At 40.7% G+C, this 23,062-nt stretch overlaps 1 protein-coding gene across 1 annotated transcript in view; it reads right to left on the bottom strand.

Annotated features, from left to right (window-relative positions):
• LOC145392111 (lysosomal acid glucosylceramidase-like) overlaps positions 1–23,062 on the bottom strand; it is a 224,023-nt gene that overhangs the window by 158,446 nt on the left and 42,515 nt on the right. The window contains exon 6 of the mRNA XM_080266565.1: positions 11,782–11,942. Within this exon, the coding sequence (XP_080122691.1) occupies positions 11,782–11,942 (161 nt within the window). The remainder of the gene's footprint in view (positions 1–11,781; positions 11,943–23,062) is intronic.

Here is a 23,062-nt window from a genome sequence, read left to right as displayed (position 1 = left end):
TGAATATTGGCCTATAAATAATTATGGGTGAAAGGAAGGATAGGCAATAGTCTGTGACGCCAACAATGTGGTGAACTCTAGTTCCAACCAGTCAACTGCTTCACAAGACTTTTTTTTTTTTCCCTATCGACCATTGAGGCCGGAGCCCCTGGTCAGTAAGGCAATTATATACATGTATATATATTTACACATATATACATATATATATGAACATATATATATATACATACATACATACGTACACACATCCATGCATATGAACATACACACTTTCATGCACACGTACATATATATATAATAATTTTAATTTTATTATTTTTTTGTAATTTTATTTTTATTTTATTTATTTATTTTTTTGTTTACCTTATATTACTTATAAACTAAAATACCTAATGTAAAGACCCTAAAACTAATCACCTAACAGACAAATCGCTAACCTATACTAAATCCTACAGAGACAAATAGCTAGACCTACACTAATGGTAAAAATACCTCGACTAACAGAACACCATCGACTGCAGATATGTAATGCCTTTCTACATGACATACCTGCACTCATCACCTGGTGACTGTCAGTCGAGGCACAACCTAATATAGGGGACATCAATATATGAAAGAGAACCAGACGAGTCAGGAACATTTCCATATACGTCAGCTGTCGGCCCTAATTAGAATAACTTAAGCAAGATGGTATAATGTATTTACATAATTTGTACAAAAAGTGAAGAACCTCGGCCAGCAGAACACCATCGACTGCAAGTGCCCAATACCTTTCTATATTGCACACTTGCACTCATCAGCTGGTGACTGTTAGTCGAGGAACGGGGTTTAATGTAAGGGACATCTATATTAGAAACAGATCAGTGGGAGGAGGAACTATTTCAAATATGTCAACTGTCAACCCTAATTAACATTACAATATATACATATTGACTGTTGATAAAAACCACAACCACACAGTAAAAAAGTCACATCACTCTGATCAGTCCGGTCTCTCTCAAGAAAGCCATCAATTTATCAGTCATAACAATGTCCCCATCACCCAGGATGGTGGAAAGGGTGAAGGGGACGTCTGCTGCACCGCAGTAATTTATAAGTGAAGCACGTTCACGAATAAATCGCCGACAGCGCAGGATGATATGACTGATAAATAACACCGCATCACAGATGTCACAGTGCGGTGGGAAGCGTCTTTCCATATAAGGTTTCATGTGTGTTACAACGGTGGCATTAAGCCGTAATCGTGCCAACACTTTTTCTTCCAGGCGACTGGGGCGGTTGGCGGTATCCCAGTCGCCCAGGTACGGCTTACAGGTTGGAATATTTAGTCTGGTCCACTGACCTTGCCACAGAAGATATATTGATTTCTTTCCGAGAGAGAGATTCGACCGTAGATCACGAGGAACGTCCCAAGTCTCCTCGAGCTCTACAGCCGACTTTGCAAGTAAGTCAGCCTGCTCATTACCGTAGATACGACAATGACCAGGCACCCAGATCAGCGTGAATGACTTGTTGCATGAATGCAACTTATTAACGATGCGGCCCTGGATCTCGTGAGAGTCCGTAGTACAAGATGCAATTGCCTGAAGGGCTGACTTTGAATCTGAAAATATGACAAATGAATCATGCCTAGAATTGAGAGCATAGTCTATGGCTTTGTCAATGGCAAAAAGTTCTGAGGTAAACACAGATGTATGAGTCGGCAACCGATACCTGAGGGCACATTCAGTCGACCACACACTTGCACCCACACATTCATTCGACTTGGAGCCGTCGGTGTACAAGTGGTGGGACCCCAAGAGACGAATGATGATGTTACGAAACAAGTGGTGGACCTCCACCTCCGGCGCCTTGGCCTTTGGTGCTGGGAGCCATGTAACATCAACAGTAAAGGCAGGTGGCTCCCAAGGCGCTATATTTTTTAACACCAACTTGTCACAGTCACTGGGGTCCACACCAAGCTCCTGAGTCAGTAAGTGGAGGCGAACGGCAAGTGGCCGACGCACCCCCCACGGAAGGTGGTGGTATTGACGCAGGGGGGTACAGGCCACATTGCCGATATTACTTTTTCTAAATGTCCTTACGCCGTAGGACAAGGCCAGGTGGTCACGGCGAATACGGAGGGGAGGCACATTCGCCTCCACTTCCATACGAGTCACACGGGTACACCGGATGGCTCCAAGACACATTCGCAAACATTTATTCTGCAACACATCCAATCCTTTCAGCGTGGCATCGGATGCCGAGCCATACACCTGTGCGCCATAGTCTAGCTTCGATCGAATAAGGGACTTATACACCATTAATAAAGATTTTCTGTCGGCACCCCAGGTAGTACCCGCTAGGTACTTGAGGACATTTAACGGTTATCACAACGAGCAAGCAAAGTATTAACGTGAAATTTAAAATTCATTCTTCAATCAAAATGTATTCCTAAAAATTTTACAGAATTTTGAAAAGGTACCGCCTGATTATCCAAAGTTAAGCACAAATTAGGTACGTTACGATTAGTGAAGACTACAGCGGCACACTTACGTACGGAAAACTTAAATCCCCACTGCAAGGCCCATTGGTGGACGGAGTCAAGGGCTGCTTGAATCCGCTCAGGCGAAAATTGTGCATTACAGGAAGAGTGCCATATTGCACAATCGTCAGCGTAGAGCGAGTATTTAAGATTCCTCGGGATGGGAGCTGATGACAGAATATCATTGATCATAATACTAAATAAAGTAGGACTAAGCACACTTCCCTGTGGCACCCCGTTTTCCTGGATAAATATATCCGATGTTACGTTACGGGGCAATTTGACAGAGAAAGTTCTGTCCCTTAAGAAATTTGAAATAAAAACAGGCAAATTTCCTCTTAAACCATAAGCATAGAGCTTCATTAGTATACCGTGTCGCCAGGTCATGTCATAGGCTTTATGGATGTCCAAGAACACCCCTATCATGAATTCTTTATTGGCAAATGCCTCTGCAATACAATGCTCCAAATTCATTAAATGATCTAGTGAACTTCTGTATTTACAGAAGCCACGTTGTTGATCACTTAACAAATTCTTCGACTCTAAAACAAAAAAGCCTATTGTTAACCATACGTTCCATGACCTTACATAGGCAAGAAGTCAACACAATAGGACGAAATGAAGTGGGATTCATAAGACGACCAGCCTCTTTGGGTATCGGTATGACGTGCGCAAAGTGCCATGAGTTTGGGAACGTTTAGACGCCCAAATCTCATTGTACAATGCTAACATCTTAATCAGGTTGTCCTGATTAAGATGCTGGATCATACCGTACATGATGGTGTCTGGTCCAGGGCTGGTGTCTTTACAGGATTTAAGGGCAAGGAGCAGTTCATCTAGCGTAAACTCTTGGTTGTATGGGGAGTCTACGTCTTCTGTGGCAAAGTCTAATATCTGTAGCTCAGCCGTGCGTTTATGATGTTGGAAACGCGGGTCATAATTGGCTGAGCTACTTACATGAGAAAAACTCCTGGCGAGGATGTTAGCAACGTCCACGGGCTCGTCATAGGTGGTGTTATTCACCTGCAAGGTTGTGACAGGGAAGTATGGGCGTTTATTATTTAATAATCTTATAGTGGACCAGACTTTATGTAATGGTGTTGTACGAGTCACCGTGGACACAAAGGACCGCCAGGAGTCACGTTTAGCCCTTCTTATTATTCTCCTTGCCTCAGCCCGTGCCTGTTTGTATGCAATAAAATTTTCCTCAGTGGGCTGACTATCAAAAATCCTGTATCTCCTATTGAGTTTTCTTAAAGCTTGTCGGCAATCCGGAGTCCACCAATGTGCTCTATGCTTCGCATGAACTGTAGAAGTCTTGGGAATAGCAGCCTCAGCTGCGTGTAATATGGAAGTAGTTATATTTTCGACCTTAACATCTATGGTCTCCCCAGATATATCTAAATTGGCGATCCTTGAGAAGGATCCCCAATCTGCTTTCTTATAGTTAAATTTTGGAGGTGGAGGGTCCGAAATGATATCGCGTGTATAAGAAAGACAGATGGGTAAATGATCACTTCCCAAGGAGTCGTTGTAGGGGTCCCATGAGAGATCTTGATGTATACCAGGGGAGGCCAAAGATAAGTCAATGGCCGAAAAGTTACCAGTACGATCATCTACACGAGTCGCTCTACCATCGTTCAGAAGACAGAGGTTGGACTGTAGTATTAGGTCGGCTACTTGCTCCCCACGACCATCAATCCTCAAGCTACCCCATTGATAGTGATGGGCGTTAAAATCGCCCAACACTAACTTATTTCCAGGCAGATGTTCCACTAGTGAATTTAAAGCATCACTATCAATGGGGCCATGTGGAGGACAGTACAGAGAGCAAATAGACAGATACGTGTTATTAAATTTTACTCTGCACGCGACAGCTTCCAGAGTAGAATTTAGAATCACTTCCGTTTGTGGGTGTGATTTGTGTGTGTAAATGGCAACTCCGTGACCTTCATATCTTCTATACGGGTGGTAGTGTTTGAACTGTGGAGGATCAGGACGATCCTCCAGGTGCGTCTCCTGTAAACAAACAACGTCTGGCCTGTGTATAGAAAGCAAGATTGCTATATTTTGTAACTTATTCCCAATACCCCTACAATTCCACTGTAGTATAGTGAATGCGGCGGTTTAAGATTTACGAGGGGGGCCAGTGTGTTTAGTTTTTTTATGCCGCCCGCCACCAGGCGAGTGGCTACCGGGGGACCTTTCCCGGTGCTTACTCGTGGAGATCTCCATATTCTCATCAATAACAAGGCTCCCAGAATCCACCGAGGAAGAGCTATTCTTTCTCTCCCTCGCTGGACCAGGAGCGGGAAGGACATGAGGACGTGACTGTTTGGTGAGGGTGGTCAAGTTAATTTTATCTGACTTGTCAGGCTTCTGTTTTGACCGCACTGACTGCGAAGGAGCAGCGGCAGCCTGAGAGTATGAAGTGGCAATTGGGATGTCTGTCAGAGAGTTGGAACATACAGGAGGCTTAGGCTGAGAGGTATGGCGTGGGGCATGAGGAGCGAATGTAAGGTCAGTCTGTGTCTCCACCGTGCACATCACAGGACGGGACACAACCGCCGATGCATAGGAGACATTAGGTTTGGGAGTTGCATGCAACTCCTTCACCTTCTTCCTAGCATCGTAAAAGGATATGCCCTCAGTTGCCTTCACTGTGCAGACCTCTTTCTCCTCCTTCCACTTGGGACAAACCCGAGAGGAAGTGGGGTGAGCGCCCTGGCAGTGAAAGCAACATTCATTCTCTGATGTACAGTGGTAAGCAGAATGGCCTACAGCCGAACACTTGCCACATACTAGGTTAGAAGACCGACAAGCCTTTTCATGGTGTCCATATATCTGACATTTTGCACAACGAAGGGGGTTCGGGATGTATGGTCTGACATTGAAAATTTCGTATCCAACTTTCACATTGGCTGGAAGAGATACTTTTCCAAAAGTCAAAACAACTGTTGCGGTCTTTGTCCTTATACCTTCCGAAAATCTTGTAATAAACCTGGCCTCTATTATATCTTGCTGAGCAAGTTCCTGTACGATTTCTTCCTCTTCCAAAGGAATTCATGGAGTGGGGGAATCGTCGTCTGGACATCGTAACTGTGGAACTTCCTCAGTTTCAGCAAGTCCTTTACCTGGGCAGAATTGATTGTCTTTACCAAGAGATCTCCACTTGCAAGTTTTTTTACTTGTTCCACCTCACCTGCGCACCCATCAATCACCTTCTTGATGATGAAGGGATTGAGGCTGGACAGGGGAGTGGAACCAACCACATGAATCTGTACAAACTCGGCATTATTTACATTTATGTCAAGGCGGGTACGTGTCTGGGGCCGTTCAGTCTGGGGGCTGTCCGTCCGTGCAGCAGTCGGGAGTTGGTCAGGACTACCTCCCCCCCTGAGGGGGGGGAGGCAGTAGGGTTGTCCGCCATAGGGACCACTTCCCCCTAACGGGGGAAGTGGGAAGGAGGAGGAAAAACGAACAAGGGACAAACAACCGGGGACCACACACCTATGGCTAAGATTGCCCTCTCAAACCACTCCAGGGAGGCCCGACCGTGTTAATTCACACCCCAGAGCGATCAGTGGGGGGGACCCTCCGTGGGCGAGTAAGCAAAGGTAATCTTAGTAAATAGATATAGACACTTACTATATCTCTAGCAAGGGTAGGGAGGAAAATTAGTACTAGCTAATCCTAAGAGTCACCAGAAGGGTGAAAAAAAAAACTAATGCCGGTGAGGCAGCCCTGAAAACTAGAGGAGAGAGTAGATGAAAACACGTCTTCTCTCTCCGCGACCATGCATAAAAGTCCCTCCACAAGACTCGTCCACACTATGATTCACAGACGTTAAATTGTGCTGCCCTCTGTTAGGCGAAAGTATTTATCCAGCCCTACTCAGAAATTTACTGCCGTGTATGTACAGGCCATTAAAAAAAAAAAAAAAATATCGGCACCCTGACGGCACGATACATTATGCCACACCACACGAAGCATTCTGAATCAACTCCTGAATTACGCTGCATTGTTGATATCCCTAGCCTTGTGTTGCTGGTATGTGTCAGTTCGTCTGCTAATGATGAAATCCAGTGGGAGAGGGAGAGGGGTACCAACCACACCACGTATTCTCGCCGTCTGTAACAGTGATCGTTGCGAGTGTAACAGACCAAGAGGTGCCAAAAATTATTTGAGAGGGTGTACAAGCTACTCTAGGTCAACCTTTTGCTTTACAAAAATGGTGTGACATATTCAAGGAATACGAAGTGTACTGAAGTGTAGGTTGGCTACAGAAATGAGAAACCCTGGCAGGTCTGCTCAGCAGTATTGTAGTCTTTGCCTTGGTGTCTGATCTCCTCAACAGATGACAGCAGGTGTCAGCCACCTTACTCAGAGTAAACACAACCTCTCAGGTACCAAGCAGACTTAATCTCCCTGATCTTTCTCATTCGTTTTAAATGGTCTATTGAAAGGTAAGGAATATTTGGGTACCATTTTCATATTTTCTATATATTGGTGATTATTTTGAATGCACTGGTGATTCTTTTGAGCATGTGGAGTCACATGGAGAGACAGACTGACAAATGAGGAAGTGAAGGAGCGTAGTATGGATGTGGAAGTGAGAGGAAGCGTTAGGAGAAACACAGTGAGGTAGGTTGGCCATGTGGAGAGGATGGAGAGTGAGAGACTCTCGAGGCTTTATGTGTATGTGAGTGAGGTGGATGGGGGGGTGAGGGAGGGGGAGGCCAAGGGTGAGATGGAGGGATGGAGTGGAGAAGTATATGAGGGAGAGGGGTGTGAGCTGGAAGCATGGCAGTGAAATGGCGGGGGACATGGCGACCAGGAGGCGATTTGTTTGTGGCCACCCTTTTCGGGATTAAGGGGTCTGGCAATAGATAGAATTTGAATGCCAGTATTGTATGATGTGTAATATGTAGCACTAAATGTTTGAATAATGCTTAACGGTTGTGTTGGGAGACATGGTTATGGTCAAACTACATAATACTGAAACAGTTCAGTGAAACTGTTATCATAGAAACAGTTTTTATGAGTGTTTACACTTCTTTCAGACACATTAATGAATGTTCAAGCATTTTATGGCCAAAAAAATTAAGACTTAGTGGCAATAGTACCAAATGATGCAGAGCAGTCAGATAATGGACTCAGCCCAAAGAGTATAGAGAAAGATAAGAGGGGACAGTCGCGCAAGTCTCTATGGAAAAAGTGAAACTCCTGGAACGGTGGTGCCGCCCGACGGAGGGCGCGGAAACTGTGATAGCAGTCATTTGTGCTGGCTCATACCACACCAGTGTTTACGGGAAATGTTAAGACTTATGTAGGTTGTAACAATATCTTAAGCTCCATCATAGCCTATATATAAAACGATGCACTAATTTGGGGATCTTACTAAATATTCTGCAGGAAAAAAAAATAGTAAATAAATACAAATTAGAGTGGCGCTAATACCTCACGACCTGACACACTGGCCTCTGACTGTGGTTTATGTCTTCATTTAAAACTCCTGGCACTAAATCGTGTCATTCAAATGGATGAGACTTAGAGAGTAAAATAAATGATATATATATCAGGCCAATCTGTTAAGAAATTGAAACTCTCCGCTGCAAATAAGTAATAACAATACTGTATCTGCAGCAACATTAGTATGATTTTAAGAAAATATCTGTTCTGTCTGCATGTATAGCTATGAATGTAAACAGAGGGAGCATATCTATGTTCCCCAGTTGTTCATCCTAACATAACATAACCAATCCCAAACTAACCTAACCTAACCTATCCTTGGCAGCATAGGGATGACCCCCAGAGAGAGAGAGAAAGACGAGAGAGAAAGGGAGGGTTACCAGTAAATTACTAGAAAAGAAATATATAATAGTGATGAATATATACCGGTAGTTGAAGATCATCTCTTGATCCAAATTATTCTGTTAAATACTTCAACCTCTCCATATTAACAATCATGGAATAATGATAATGTCAGTGTCAGTATTAATCAAAGCACTTCTGCTGCATATGAGGAATTATTGTACCAACAATGTATTATTTTACAACAGTAAAAAATAACTGCAACTTTTTGGAGGGGGGGAGTAATGCCAAATCTTATAAATGTAAATACAGGGTTGGAGGCTATAAACCAATCGTTTAAACCAAGCATTTTTTTTTTTTCATTACCAAATCTCTCTCTCTCTCTCTCTCTCTCTCTCTCTCTCTCTCTCCCTCCTACAACTAAATTTTAAAAAATTTCAATTGCAAAAGTAAAATGGGTCTTCCATGCATATGAGACAAGTGTAGCTGACTGATAAAAGTTGATAAAAGCATGTAAGAGAAGTGTAGCTGGCTGATAAAAGCATGTAAGACAAATGTAGCTGGCTGATAAAAAGCTGGCTGATAAAAGCATGTGAGACAAATGTAGCTGGCTGATAAAAGCATGTAAGACAAATGTAGCTGGCTGATAAAAGCATGCGAGACAAATGTAGCTGGCTGATAAAAAGCTGGCTGATAAAAGCATGTGAGACAAATGTAGCTGGCTGATAAAAGCATGTAAGACAAATGTAGCTGGCTGATAAAAGCATGTAAGACAAATGTAGCTGGCTGATAAAAGCATGTAAGACAAATGTAGCTGGCTGATAAAAGCATGTGAGACAAATTTAGCTGGCTGATAAAAGCATGTAAGACAAATGTAGCTGGCTGATAAAAGCATGTGTGACAAATGTACCTGGCTGATAAAAGCATGTGAGACAAATGTTGTTGGCTGATAAAAGCATGTGAGACAAATGTAGCTGGCTGATAAAAGCATGTAAGACAAATGTAGCTGGCTGATAAAAGCATGTGAGACAAATGTAGCTGGCTGATGAAAGCATGTGAGACAAATGTAGCTGGCTGATAAAAGCATGTGAGACAAATGTAGCTGGCTGATAAAAGCATGTGAGACAAATGTTGTTGGCTGATATAGGCATGTGAGTCAAATGTAGGTGGCTGATAAAAGCAAGTGAGACAAATGTAGCTGGCTGGTAAAAGCTGATAAAAACACGTGAAACAAGTGTAGCTGGCTGATAAAAGTTTGCTTTTAGACGAAATCAGGAACCGTATTTTCACTTTTTTATGTCCGAGTTCATGAACTGGTTATCTTCGAAGTGCTCAGCACAAAAAACACAACTTCTAAGCAGAGACTCGAATGTTCTCCCCAGATCTGCCCTCCTCTCCTTGACCTCTAAGTTAACAACACTCAGTAACCATAGTAGTCTATAGATAAAACACTGAAATTACATAGCATAAGCAACATAAAAAGAGCCTGATACCCTAGAACAACGCTCAGTAACCACTTGTAGTGTCTAGACAAATCTATCTATCTATCTATTGCCAGACGCCATAATCCCGTAAGGGGTGGCCATTGGACTTTGAGTTATTTGTTTTACAGGGAGGGGCACTAACCCTCCACCAACCCACTTGTTGACACGTAGGAAGCACGTATGGTTTGGTTATATGGTTACCACCCAGCGTTGTAAATGGTTTCTTGGCTTACAGGAAACCATTTGGCTTGTCACTCAACGTAAAGCCACCTGTAAATGAAAGAAAAGCAATAAGAAGTGACAGGAAAGATGGGAGAAATAGGAAGAGAGGAGGGCAGGCACAGAAAAAGAATGATAAAGGCTAAGGAAGCAGTAGGCAGTACTACATCAAGTGAGTGGATGATGGTCGCCACCACCTACCCCTCTAGATAAATCACGTTGAATTAAATACCAAATCAACAACGAAAGAATAACCAGACCAATAGGCTATTTCTGATAATTTCATCAGCTTGAACTTAGTTTAGATAAGATGTGATTGTCAATATATCACTCACCTTTCCTTGTCCCTTGGGAATCGAAATAAAGATAACCCCAGCCTTTTTTGCCTAGAATTTCTGCAGTTAATAGCAGCACAGACCTGAATGCCCGGCATGATGTTTACATTCTCCAGCTCTATTTCCGCGCGCGCCGGTTGGGGCGCCACTGCCATCCAGAGTTACACGGGGATGGTGCGACTGACCCCTCTTATCTTTCTCCATACTCTTTGCTTAGCCCATTAACCTTTTCCTCAACAAAAATCGTGGGGCATATTCAAGGAGTACAATTATACTGAAGTCAATGTACAGAATAGAGAAACATTTACATCTGATATTGATGCAATGGGGAAACAGGCTGTACAAATAGACTTGTGCGATATATATATATATATATATATATATATAGTTTCTGTACTACAAAATACAGCAATGATAATGATGATTGTAAAGCTTTATGGATGCACTGTTATATTTTTTTTTTTCAAACTTGTTTGAGAATAACAAGGTCTATTTCTAATACAGTAAACTTAGTTTGTCAGGCACTTCATTAATTATGAGTATGTCATTAATCATACAGGCACTTCAGCAAAATTGCTGAGACTCATACTATGGGAACTAAAGAAGCTATAACGAAATGTTTCAAGTAACAGCTGTTCCTTCTTCATAAAAACAAAAGCTAACAACGGTAATTTTTTGAGCCATAAATTTGCATGTGCCTGAATAGGAAAGATGTAGGCTTTTTCACCAGAGGAATAAGTGAAAGGAGAGGAGAGCCAAAGGTGATGGTGGTGAACACTGAAATCTCCCAGAACGGAGATTTCAGAGCAAGGAGAAATTGACAGGATGTGTTCCATGTCACATGTAAGATAGTCGAAGAATTTTTCCTAGTCAGTAGAATTAGGGGATAAGTAAACACCACAGGTATAATTAGCCAGAGAATAACAGAACTGCTGAAACTAGAGAGTAAAGAACTCAGAAGATTCAAATTCAGGAACATGAGATTAAGATATGTTGTTGCATACATATACACAACAGCCACCTTTGGCTTTGAAATGAGTATAAAGTTGGAGGATATAGAGAGGGGTTTGCTAACAGTCATCTCAGGTAGTTGAGTCTCAGTTAGGAAGAGAAGGTGAGGCTTAGAGGAAAGTGTGGTACTCAATAGAGGGAAAGTTAGAGGAAAGACCGTGAATGTTGCAGAAATGAAGAAGTAAGTCAGACAATGGTTCCAGGCATCTCGCTTGGTCGTCACCGGGAGAAGGGCAGATGGTGGGAGCTTTTATGGTTCCCCCCACCCCACACCCGTGGACTCCGCGGATTGATGATACGACGCCCTTTTTAGCAAAATTTTGAATGGGAAGTGTAGTGTGTAATGTGCATGTAGTTTGGCTTTGACAGAAAATTTTGTATTACTGTGACTCACTTGACGAAGTAGTTAGCCCATGGCTGGTACATCTCTGGCAGCAGCTGACCGTATCCGTGGTAGTCATTGTTGGTCTTCATCCAGGGTGGCGCCGTCCAAGGGGATGCGAACAACTTCAGGGGCACCGGGGACATGGACAGGGCGCGATGGATGACAGGGATCTGAAGAAGGGACAAGAGAAAGTGGCAGTATATTTTTTCTCACTCCCTCCTCCCCGTCTCTCTCTCTCTCTCTCTCTCTCTCTCTCTCTCTCTCTCTCTCTCTCAGGTACAGACAACAGACAAGTAAATAAATGAAGAAATAAGGAATAAGGGAGAAAATAAGTCGAAAATAGAAGATGCAGGAGACAAGCAAAAACGAGAAGTGAAGAAATTAGAAAAAAAAAAAAACGTGGAAGAAAATCAGGATAACAGAGTAAATAAGGAGGCAATTGAAAAAATACCAGTAACGAGGAAAAGATAAATAGTGACAGGAAAGAAAGTAGGAAAGTAAGAGAAATGTTTTTAAAAACAGGAAATAAAAATGAAAGGAGGAATATTAATTGCAATACAAGTAAACAGAAAAAGTGAAAAGAGAAGTAACAAGGAAGTAGAAATAACAGGATAGCCTGCAGGAAAGGAGGATGGGATCGAAGAAATATTGAATGAAAAGAAGTTTTAGGAAAGGACACAGAAGAAAACAGAGGAAGAATGAGAGAAAAAAAAATAAGAAATCGAAAGGCAAGGTGAAAGACTGAAAGAAAAGAGGAAAATGGTGTGAGGTGGTGATGAAATATCATAAAAGAGAATGAGTATAAGGAGGAAGACAGATGCGACGTGAAGAAAATGAATGAAATAGGAATAACAAGGAAAATGTAGAGAGGTGGGAGACTGAAGAAAATAGTAAACGAAGTGATTAAAGGAAGAGGAAATAATTTAGGAATAATGAGGAAGACAGGAAGGAAAGAAGGAGATTGAAATTAAGTGTAGACAATGAATGAAGATACTAGGAAGCTAAAGAGAAAGAATGGATGGAGCGAGGCATGAAAAGAAAAAAAACAAAGGTACCGGTAATCACGCATATGGAGAGAAAATTAAAAGACTGTGCTAGAGTGGAGACGAAGGAGACAGCTCTACTATGATCCCGACAACTCCAGTAGTCTTCCTCGACTAAATTTGTCATAAGAGCCTTCGTGCTATTAATGGTTCCACTGATCTTCTTATGGCCGTGTTTAATATCGTATTTTACCCCAGCAAGAACCAGATGATTTAATTTCGGTTAAAGCTGAGTCATAGGAGTCTGAGTGTTAGTGAAAGTAAGCGATGAAAAACAAATGTTAAGTAAATAAGAGGAAAAGGGAAGACTGACTAAAATATGAGAGGCAAACAGGAAAACAAATGAGAAAGAGAAACCCGAAGGATAAGAGGAGGAAAGGGTAGGTATAGATAATGAACAAAGAACTCTGAACTAACACCGAAAGCAGAAAAAAGAAAAGAATGGATGAAGGAATTGAGGCAAATCAAGCATACAATAGAAAAGATTAGGGACAAAGAAACTGGAATAATTAGATGCAGTATGAATGCAAAGGAGACAAGCAAAGAGCACACACACACACACACACACACACACACACACACACACGCAAACATGCAGAGAGAGAGAGAGAGAGAGAATGGAATAAAAGACGATGATTTTATATACAGTATATTATTCCCTAATAGACTCAGAACGAGATCCATTTCACTAGTAACTTCGTGCAAGCTGCGTGACATTATGGCACTAAACTCGTCTTATACCTTAACCGTGTTCCAAGCTGAAAACAAGACGTCTTTTTATTGGGGTGACTTATGATGTCTAGTTCTGCACCGTCTTTTGGCAGGTCTACGTCCGTCATTATTAGCTTCTGGAGCCAACAATTTATTCTGATTACTAAATAAAAAATCTGAGAAAAGTGTACTGAAATACCAGCCCCTGGTACCATGCAAAATAAGTTTCTTTCCAATAGTCCCAGAAATAAAGTCATCAGTGTGTGGCAAAGAGAAATGGTAACATGAAGGAGAACATTATCAACATGAGAGATAGAAAAGAACACACTCTTTTTTCGATGTGATAAAAGAAATAATCAAAGAAAATCAAGAAGAACTCGGAGAGTGCAACACCTTAGCTCACCAACAAATTTAATGGTCGAATATTTGAATCAGCCGTGTGACCTTGACCTTCGACCGATTACCCTCAAACTCGAATTACTTTATTCTTGCCGAACAATCAACCCTTACACCAAATCTGGTTCAGATCAGATCAAAACTGAGTTGCCATTGCCCAATGACCATTACCACTGGCCTTTTTCTGTGATACTCCCCTTCGCTGATTGTTCTTAAATTTCAGTCTCTTTATCCGTATTTTTTCCCTAAATTCTTCCACTGAGTTTAGTCTAAATCGGATAAAAACTGTTTCAGTTGGCCTTGCCATTTGACATTTTATTTTTTTTTACCTACAGTACTGTTTTCAAAAACAATTTATCAACAGCTTGGGTAATCTCTAGCCCATTCACCAAGTTTGATCCAAATCAGATTAATATAACCTTAGTTACTCTGTTCATATACAAACACAGGGGCCAAATATTACCCTTGTCCTGTAGCTCTGACCTCTTGAGTGCTCTCATAATTGAATCCGCTCAGAGCTGCATTAGCCTTTCTTCAACACTTCCCCTAATTTTGCTCTAAATTCGATGAAAAATAGCTTACATTGATATTCTATGGTAAAACTTTGACCTACTCCTGTGACGGAACCTTTGGCCTGTCTCAGTCCCATTAGGGGTGGCCACAAACAAAATCACCTCCATGTCGCCCTGTCTCCAGCCATTTCATTGCCTTCCCCACAGATCACACCCCTCTCTTTCATATACCTCTCCACTCCATCCTCCCACCTCATCCTCGGCCTCCCTCTCCCTCTCCCAACCTCCACCTCACTCACATACACCCTCCTCGTTCGTGTCTCGCCCTCCATCCTCTCCACATAACTAAACCACCTCAGTGTGTTTCTCTTTACTCTTTCTATCACATCCACATCACAACGCTTCTTCACTTCCTCATTTGCCAGTCTGTCTCTCCGTGTAACTCAACATGCTCCTCTAAAATAACTCATTTGCACTGCTCTCACTCTTGACTTGTGTCCTTTCAACAAGGTTCAATCTTCACTTCAATTCACTTCACTTCACTTTGGTCTATTGTAAGAAAAAAAAAAGTTTCTCATCGGCTGAAACCCAACCACTCCACCAAGTTTGGTTAAAAACGAAGAAAACAAATGTTTGAGTAAAATATATATAAAAAAGTTAGTTTATTAACACACACACACACACACACACACACACACACACACACACACACACACACACGATCAAAATATTTCTACTGCGCTACCTTCGCAAGAGCTGTGTATTAAGCAATTAAACTGAACATAAGGAGAGAAGCAAGAAAAACAGAAACTAGAATAAAGAGAATACAAAACGGTACAAAGGAAAGCAAACAGCAACAGACCTATTAGTCCTTTCATGGCTGGTATAGGGAAGGTTATAAGTAACAAAAACTAGTCTATCAGTTAAAGACAAGGATAGAAAAACAGGAAGACTTCCCCCCCCCCCCACCAAATCTTCCAACCGAAATTGACCGGAAATGGTGAGAAGGACCACCATGTAGCATAGGGAAACTGTCATGAAAATTTCACAAGAAAGAGGAAAAAGAAATCTTATTCCACACGGTCTACCTGAAAGGTACCGTAAGTAACAATAAGTCAACAATATATATCGATCTTGTTCTACAGGTTTTATCATCTGGGTTATGAAAAAAGAAAAAAGTTAATATATACGGAAATGTATTTTCAGAAGTAAACATTCCAAGCCAGGAATTAGAAGACAGATACTTATCCAAGCAACCTTTAAAGGTCAGTACTGTATAACAGTTTATCATGCTTGAAGGCAGTTTGTTCCACATATTTACAACTTTATTGAAGATGAAATGCTTAGCTTCATGTGACTGGAATCGTTTGCAGATTATTTTATGCCCTTTTGAGGGATCAGCAGTTAAGTATTTATCAATAGCCATGTTATCGTTTCCTTCGAATATTTTGAATACATGCATTAAGTCTCCTCATAACCAGCGTTTAGCTAAAGACATTCAGGCCTTCTAATAAACACTCTTTTGTATGGTTTATTTCTCAGTCTGGGTATCATTTTGGTCACCCTTTTGCTGCACTCTCTCAAGATTCTCTATGTATTATTTGTAATAGCAATCAGAACTGGACATAATGCACTAATTGTGGACATACTAGAGAATTATACCCTACGAGGTGAGGATGATATTTTCAGATTTATATTCCAATGCTCTACCAATGTATCTGATTAATTTGCTGGCTTTCTGAACACCCTCCGTACACTGTTTGTGTTATTATAATTCCTAAGTCTTTTTCCATGACTGACATTTTCTTGATGAAGATTGCCTATAGTGTAACTGACGTTTCCATTTCAATTTCCAATGTTTAGCACTTTATATTTAGTAATATTAAAATCTATATGCAAGGTCTGTGCCTAGTTAAATAGTCAATCGAGGACATCCTGCATTGCCTGCCTCTGTAAAATGTGTCTGCTCTGTTTCAAACTTTAATACCATCAGGAAATTTGGATATTTTACAAAATGAGTCCTCATCGTTATCATTTATGTATGTTAAAAATAAAATATGTATGATAAAAACAGAGACTGACGAGGAGAGTGTATGTGAGTGAGGTGGAGGGGGGAAGAGGGAGAGGGAGGCCAAGGTTGAGATGGAGGGATGGAGTGGAGAGGTATATGAGAGAGGGGGTTGTGAGCTGGAAGCAGGGCAATGATATGGCGGGGGACAGAGCTACATGGAGGAGATTTGTTTGTGGTCACCTCTTACGGATTAAGGCGTCTGGCAATAGAAAGAAAAACAGAAATGGAACCAATACTGAACCCTGTGGCATACCACCAGTAACATCTTTCAAGGCCGATTCGTACCATTTTTTATGACTCTCTGTTTACATCCTGTAAGCCAATTACCAATCCATCTGAGCACATTGCCTCTGAACCCATGCACTTCCTGTTTCTGGAGTAGACTCTTATGAGGAACTTTATCAAATGGTTTTTGAAAATCGAGACAGACACTGTCAACGGATCTGGTCTCATCATATTCATTGAATATTTCATAGAAAAAAAAATCCAACAGATTTGTAAGGCAAAAGAGATTACTCCGAAAACCAAGTTGTGAAATCTGATAAGATTATTGATCCAAGTGCTTAATAAGCTTATCTTTGCTAATAGTTTCCAATAACTTGCCCACTACTGATGTTAAACTGATTGGTCGATAATATTCTGGCTGGGATTTGTTGCCTTCTTTGAATATCAGAGCTATATTTGTTGGTTTCCATTCAAGAAGCACCTTACTGTCTCTGAGTTATTTATTGAATATCTCAGTTAATGGTTTTGATATTTCATTCACTGCTTCTTTCATAATGAGTGGAGATATTTTATGTGATCCAGGTGTTTTATTCGCTTTAAATTTACCAATGGCATGTCGTACATCATTCCTACTAACAGTAATGTCACTGCTTATGTCGCCCTCTTCATATCAAAGAAAACTACGGAAATGGAACCTGTATTTTCATCAGTAAAAACAAATGCAAAGAAAGTGCTGAGAATCTTAGTCATCTCCGTTTCATCATTGATATGCTCTCCATTATCTGTAACTTGTGGGCCAGTGTTGGTGATGTTACCTTTTTGTTTCTGATATAGCTGGAGATTTCTCTTGGATTTCATTTACTGATGCACACAGTTTGAGATTCAAAGTTTTTCTTACTTTGCTTTATTAATATTTTTGCTTTTCGACAAAGAGCATTATATTTGTTTTGGTAACTTTAATTTTCCGTGAGAACAGAATTTCTGTGTGGAAGTTTTTTTGGCCGAAAGGCAATGCTTAATGCCCATCCGAATTCCATCATTTGGGTTTAATATTTTGGCAGGTTGTCTGCTGTGCATTGGAATACAAAATGCCACTGCTTTTCCGAATATATATATATATATATATATGAATAATTTCCAGTTTCACCAGTATCTACTGTTTGAACAATAGGATCCCAATCACTAGAGCCAATTACTTTCTTTAGTTTTTGAAAATCTACTCTGTTGTAGTCAGGCAGTTTCTTGTGACTAACCCTGACACTGTCATCACAGTATTTAATGTTCAATGTGACGATCTGATGGTCGCCATTACTGAAGTCTTTCCCTACCATAACATTATTTACTAGTTATTCGATGTGGCCAAAGCCAGATATAATAAGCTACCTCCTTGTGCTGGACAGTATGTGAGCTGATACAATTAACTTTCTTTTCAGTTAGTGTACAGATCCAATCCTGTGTGTGACGATAGGGCCATTCCCTATTTGGCAACTGGTTAATTAAAATCACAAAAAGTTTACGGTATTATGGGTGCTACATATTTCATCAAAATCGTTGTAAATTTCATTGCATCATCCCAGAGACGACCAAGACGAGCAGAATCAATCGAGTTTAAGTGGAGACCATCATGTGCAAACAGAACCTGTTGCTTATAATTGTGATTCAAGGTGTCTACGAACTCGGTACCCTCCTGTGAGCAAAGTGACGATATGATTTTTGAAGCTAAAGGCCTTGCTATGAAGGACGTTGTTTGCAGCAATCCTTGGGAGAATACCAGAAATAAGAATGTTTTTAGTCTTTTCCTTGTATCTCTAGATCATAAGGGCGAACTAGACCAGGAGCTCTTCCGACCAGGATGGCATTACATCATTGGTTCATACGTGGATGATGATGAGACTTTCATGAGCTGACCCTCCGAAACTGCTTCTACGGCCTCAGTTATATCAAGTCCTGCACCTGGAATACAACATCGCTTTCATTTACTTGGTGCTCTGCCGTAAATCTCCACAGGCTGTCCGCGGATGACCGAGTCCCTCACCAGTCAGGCCTCATTTCGTCAGCACCGGCTAATATCTAAAATTTATTGTAAGTAGTAACCGGTAGGATGCGACGTTCCCTTTGCCACATTTGCAAAGATTTGCACTGATTGAAAATTGTCCTGTTCGGGCTGGGGTTAATTACTTTCAACATCAGGAAGGGGGACAAAGTCAATGTCACTTTGGGCAACGTGTCAGTTAGGATACTTTGGTCAATATTTACTCAAGGTTATGGCGGAGTTTGCACATCGTGCAAACAAAAGAGCAGTCACTGAAAAAATATCATGTGAAACTACCGGAGCAGGCTGTGCGCGGTATGTTATGCGGCATATTGAAATTTGGGGGTTACTGTGAAAACTTCTGAAAAAAAAGTTACGTTAGATAAAGTTTCTGTTTAATGCCATACAAGTATCTGGAAGGGATAATTCAGTACGTTAGCTTATCAATAACACAAAGCAGAAATTTTTCCAAGTGGCTCATTGCTAGTAACTGTTACTGAACTGTAAAGGTAATAGGACTACCATAATGTTCTTAAGTACTGTTGCTACCTGCAACAGGGTCTGTTATTAATACTGCATGCTGCTGCAAAGAATGCAATGTTAACTGGTTATTGGAATGATAAAAGTTTAGCTATCAGCTATGGGAAGGGGTTAATGAAAAAAATTACAATACAAACATAATATAAATAAGAACTGCAAGTTAAAACAGAACTTAAAACATTAAGAAAAAAATAAGGACTGTGGGAAAATGGAAAGTATAATATGAGTGATGAGTGATGAAGCTGGAGGAAATGAAAAACGAATGTGAAAAATATATGTGAAATATTGGAGGAAAAGAACGCAAGTGGGGATAATATGTGAAGAATATGGGGATAATGACAAATAACAAAAAGAAAAGGAGAGGGCAAAAACATGGATATATTGGTAGTAAGGAAAGAACCCAGAATAATAGAATGGTGGGGGAAAGAGACACGTAAAGATAATGGTGAGTTTTATGGGGGACTGTGAAAAAAGTTGTAATGAGGAGAGATGGGGAGAGGATGGTTTATGGGCGTGTGGCCGCCTCTTAGGCAACGCTTCATTGTGGGCAAGGTGGAGAAAAACGTAAAGAGAAGTTATGAGGGACGAGAAAGGGAGTGGAAAGTGAAACACCTACGGGCTGGGATGGAGGAAGAATGTCTGATGAGAAATATGGGGAAAGGCGCAGTAGTGGGGATGATACAGAATGCTGTGAGAAACTAAGGGGAATGGGGAAACAACAATGATGAAAATGGAGTGAAAGTTGGGATGGGGAGGGCTGACAGAGAATAAGGAGGGGGAATGGTGGTGCATGGAGAGGGCAAGTTTCAATGAAAGTGGTGAGGAGAAGGATGATGGAAAATGGGTTTAGAGAGGGTTGCCTGAGAATGGAAAGGGAAGGAAAAAGAGCGAATGAGGAAGGGAGGATGGGTGGGGAAGAGAGGAGCGAAATGATAGAGAATGAAGGGGAGGGGAATGGTGGGGAATGGGGAGGGGAGGGGAGGAGAGGGAAGGTGGAGAGTGGGGAGAAAAGAGGAGGCGCGGGACCGTGGAGAATGAGGAGAGAGAGGGGAGAGAGGAATCTTGAAGAAAGGGGGAGATGTTAGTAGGAAAAGAAAAGCACTGCGAGTTGAGAAGAGATGAATGGAAACAAGTGTGGGAAAAGTGGCATAGTAGAGACAATCCAGCGGATGGAGAAGAAATGAAGAGGGGGAATGTGAAGCGGAGTTTTTACAACAGGGAGGTGAAGAGTGACGAGGAGGGGAGCTGATAAAAACAAGAGAGGTGATGGATGGCTGGGCTGAGTATCCATCACATCCTAACTTTAGGGTCCTTCAACCATGTCATTTCTCTCTCTCTCTCTCTCTCTCTCTCTCTCTCTCTCTCTCTCTCTCTCCCTTCCCAGAGGAATGACCCATAACTCGAGAGGCTAAAGAACTGATTTTATTCTCCTTTAGGAAACGGAAAATATTGGGTCTGCTAAATGAATGTCATAAGATATTCAACGGCTTTTGTATTATCGAATCAAACAATCAGTTTAAATTCATTGCCGAGACCACAACTCGAGGAAATGGCATGAAGCTGCAAGAAAGGAAGACTACTGTACATACAACCAAAAATTTCTTCACCTTCTCCATTGTAAATGTTCGGTACATGCTAGGAAAGTGATCGAATGCAGAACCATAAATAGTTTTAAGAAGACATTAAAAGACATTAGATGTTCATACTGAAGCGATGGGTATTATATAAATAGGAAAGTAAGTGTGTATTCATATCTATATGTGTGCACATACTGTATACATATGTACGTATATGCATACGAGAGTGTACAGTATATTCTGTCTCTGTGGAGGAGAATGTAGAGTGACAATCCATGATCTGACTCGACCTGACCTAACCTGACCCAAGTATGTTGCATCAAGTGTGGCCATATATATATATATATATATATATATATATATATATATATATATATATATATATATATATATATATATATATATATATATATATATAAAGTCAGAACCTTCACCGTAGACACACACATGGAAAATAACCACAGGAGAAATGAAAGTAGCGACAGTGAGTACTTTCATATATTACTTCTTTTGAGTGATACAGAGACGTAAAGGGTAAAGGTATTTTATACACACCCGCAGCAGGGAGTGGCGCATAGAACAAAGGAGGACCTGAATTAAAATTGAACGATACACAGTAATAAATACCTGGCTTTTTACCTTAGAGATGCACCTGACAAGAGATAAATACTACGGTTTAACTTATGCACACCTGCAGCAGGGATTGGCATACAGAACAAAGGATAACCTGATTTAAAAATGAGCGATACACAGAACAATAGGTACCGGACTTTTTTTTCTCAGGGATGCACCTGAAAAAAGAGGGTAACAGCTGCGGCTTAATTTAAGAACATAGAGGATTAATGCCAAGTGTGTCTCACACAGGTGTGACTGTACTACCAGGAGAAAGCAAGGATAAAATCAGTTGTTAGTCTGGGGGGCACTGCTTTAAAATTATTTCAGTTAACAATTTATCACATTGGAAAAGGACCATAGCTCATGTTTACAGTCTTTTCAAATGTGCTAGAAGTTAGGCAAGATTCTGTTACATTCTTTTATCAAAGCTTTTTGATTTTGCTAGAATCAATGAGCCAACCCAGTCAGTATGGTGATCACAAAATGCTTTGTGCTGAAATAAACCACTACTCATTTGGGCTGTTCTTACACTGTATTTATGCTGTGAGATCCTAGTTTTCAAATCTATTCCAGATTGTCCTGTGTAAAAGTTGTTAGTTTTTACACGGAATTTTGTAGACAACGTTTGAATTACTAGATGGGCTATTCTTGATTTTTTTTTTATTGTGTTCTCATATTTGAATACTACTTGTTCATTAAGTTTCTTCAGTATGTGAACATCAAGAAAATTTTCATGGAAGGGGAAGACAAGGGTTCTTTGAATATTACGGCGATCTGTCTTATTAATCTGCCCTTCAAGGAATCGTTTCTTGGCTGTATTGTGGCTCTGAGTTAGTATACTTGGCGGATATTTTAGTTGCTTTCTATTGCTGTGAATCATTTTTGATTCATCTAAAAATTCTGGGTCTGAAGTTCTATATTCTTTCAAGTACATGGATATGAACACAGATCTTTTTACATTAATGTGATGGTGTGAATAATAATGCACATAAGACAATATTTGTAGGTTTTCTGTATACCTTAGTCTTCAAAACAGAATTGTCGCTGATAACCTTTGCATCCAAGAAAGGCAATTCATTATCCATTTCCACCTCCGGAGTGAACTCTATCGATGGAAATAACGAATTTCATATTTTCATCAATGGGAAGACTGTTAGGTCGGAAGCACAGGATATCATCAATGTATCGAAGCCAAACTATGTTTTGCCCCATTCTGGAGGTCAGTAAATGTTTCTCGAAATATCCCATGTAAATGTTTGACAGAACTGTGGAGAGGGGATTATCCATAGGCATACCAATTTTTTGTGTGTAATATTTGCCTTCAAAGGTAAAAGATGAATTTACAATGCACAAATTGGTTTCATAATATTTCAGAAGGAATACCATTAATGTTACTACCCAGAATGCTTGTAGGAAAGTTAAAACATCATCAACAGGAACATTTGTGAATAATGATTAAACATCAAAGCTGACTAATTTGTAGGGGTACATGACATTAAAAGATTTTAACTTCTTCACAAATCGTCATTGTTTTGTACAAATGAACCAGAGACTGTGCCTACAACAGG

This window comes from Coenobita brevimanus, chromosome 21, assembly GCF_032717465.1.
Source record: "Coenobita brevimanus isolate Jiangsu-jjx chromosome 21, ASM3271746v2, whole genome shotgun sequence".
Classification (NCBI taxonomy): Eukaryota; Metazoa; Arthropoda; class Malacostraca; order Decapoda; family Coenobitidae; genus Coenobita; species Coenobita brevimanus.
Note: the sequence above shows the minus strand (reverse complement) of the source record. Positions and strands in the feature narration are given on the sequence as shown.